This window comes from Arachis duranensis, chromosome 4 (genome assembly GCF_000817695.3).
Source record: "Arachis duranensis cultivar V14167 chromosome 4, aradu.V14167.gnm2.J7QH, whole genome shotgun sequence".
In the NCBI taxonomy this organism is placed as follows: domain Eukaryota; kingdom Viridiplantae; phylum Streptophyta; class Magnoliopsida; order Fabales; family Fabaceae; genus Arachis; species Arachis duranensis.
In genome coordinates this window covers 110,221,966-110,222,971 of record NC_029775.3, presented here as the reverse complement: position 1 = coordinate 110,222,971, position 1,006 = coordinate 110,221,966, and the positions used below count along the sequence as shown (strand labels likewise).

Genomic DNA, 1,006 nt, shown 5'->3' with positions numbered 1-1,006 from the left:
TGTTTCATTATTTGGAATTAGATTCAGTCTTGGGATAAGAACAATACTTCCAGCTTTGTTACCAGTTAAAGTCTTGCATTCTAACACATGATTTCCCATTCTTCTAACTTGCATCCTCGTTTCATTGCACAAACTATTAGTTTGGTCTATATTCCGCAGCAACATAACAGGAGCGCCAACCTTCAGAACCAACTTGTGTGGTGGTAGATCTGAACAATTTATTCCATTTAAAATTTCTGGCGAGAAAGCATCTAACTCAAATTCCATATTTCCCTCTTCAGCACACACAGAGTCTGAACTTAAGTAGACTCTTTCTTGTCCAAGTAACCCTGCAGTCATCTTGTTGTTGACATCAGTGACACAATCCAAAGTTGGTACAAGAATTGCTCTATCCTTGAAATAATTTTCAACGGATAAATTGGATAACATATCTGGATACACGAAATCAATGAGGTCATTCAAAGCTGTCTCAGAGTTCTTAATCAAAATGTCAGATGGTATATGAACGATCGATTCACCATCTGTTGTATCACCAGCCAAATCATCACCAATTTTGAGTAGCCATTCTGCAAAATTTCTGAGTTCTTGTATGTTGTTATTTTCACCTAGTGACAATCTCATGTTTTTTGTAAGCTTTAAAACCTTATAGTTATGCCACAAATATGAAGAATTAATAGAAGACTGAATTATATCTTGCCTTGAGCCTCTAGGAATCATAGGTAAAATTTGTCTAAAATCTCCTCTAAGAACAATAACTTTACCTCCAAATGGCAAATGAGCATTATACGAATCTGAGCACCTTAAGATGTCTCTGAGGCATTTGTCTAAAGTTTCGTAACAATACTTACTTATTATTGGAGCTTCATCCCATATGATTAATTTGGCCTTAGATATTAACCTTGCAAGAGGACTTCCCTGTTTAATGCTACACAAAGAATCCTTATTTATGGCCAAAGAAATTTTAAACCTTGAAAGTGCAGTTCTTCCATTAGGCAACAAAAGTACA

The 1,006-nt window shown here is 35.5% G+C and overlaps 1 protein-coding gene across 1 annotated transcript in view; it reads right to left on the bottom strand.

Annotated features, from left to right (window-relative positions):
* LOC107485825 (uncharacterized) overlaps window positions 1-621 on the bottom strand; it is a 1,224-nt gene extending 603 nt beyond the window's left edge. The window contains exon 1 of the mRNA XM_052260682.1: window positions 48-621. Coding sequence (XP_052116642.1) covers window positions 48-621 — 574 coding nt within the window. The remainder of the gene's footprint in view (window positions 1-47) is intronic.
* Window positions 622-1,006: the final 385 nt, after the last annotated feature.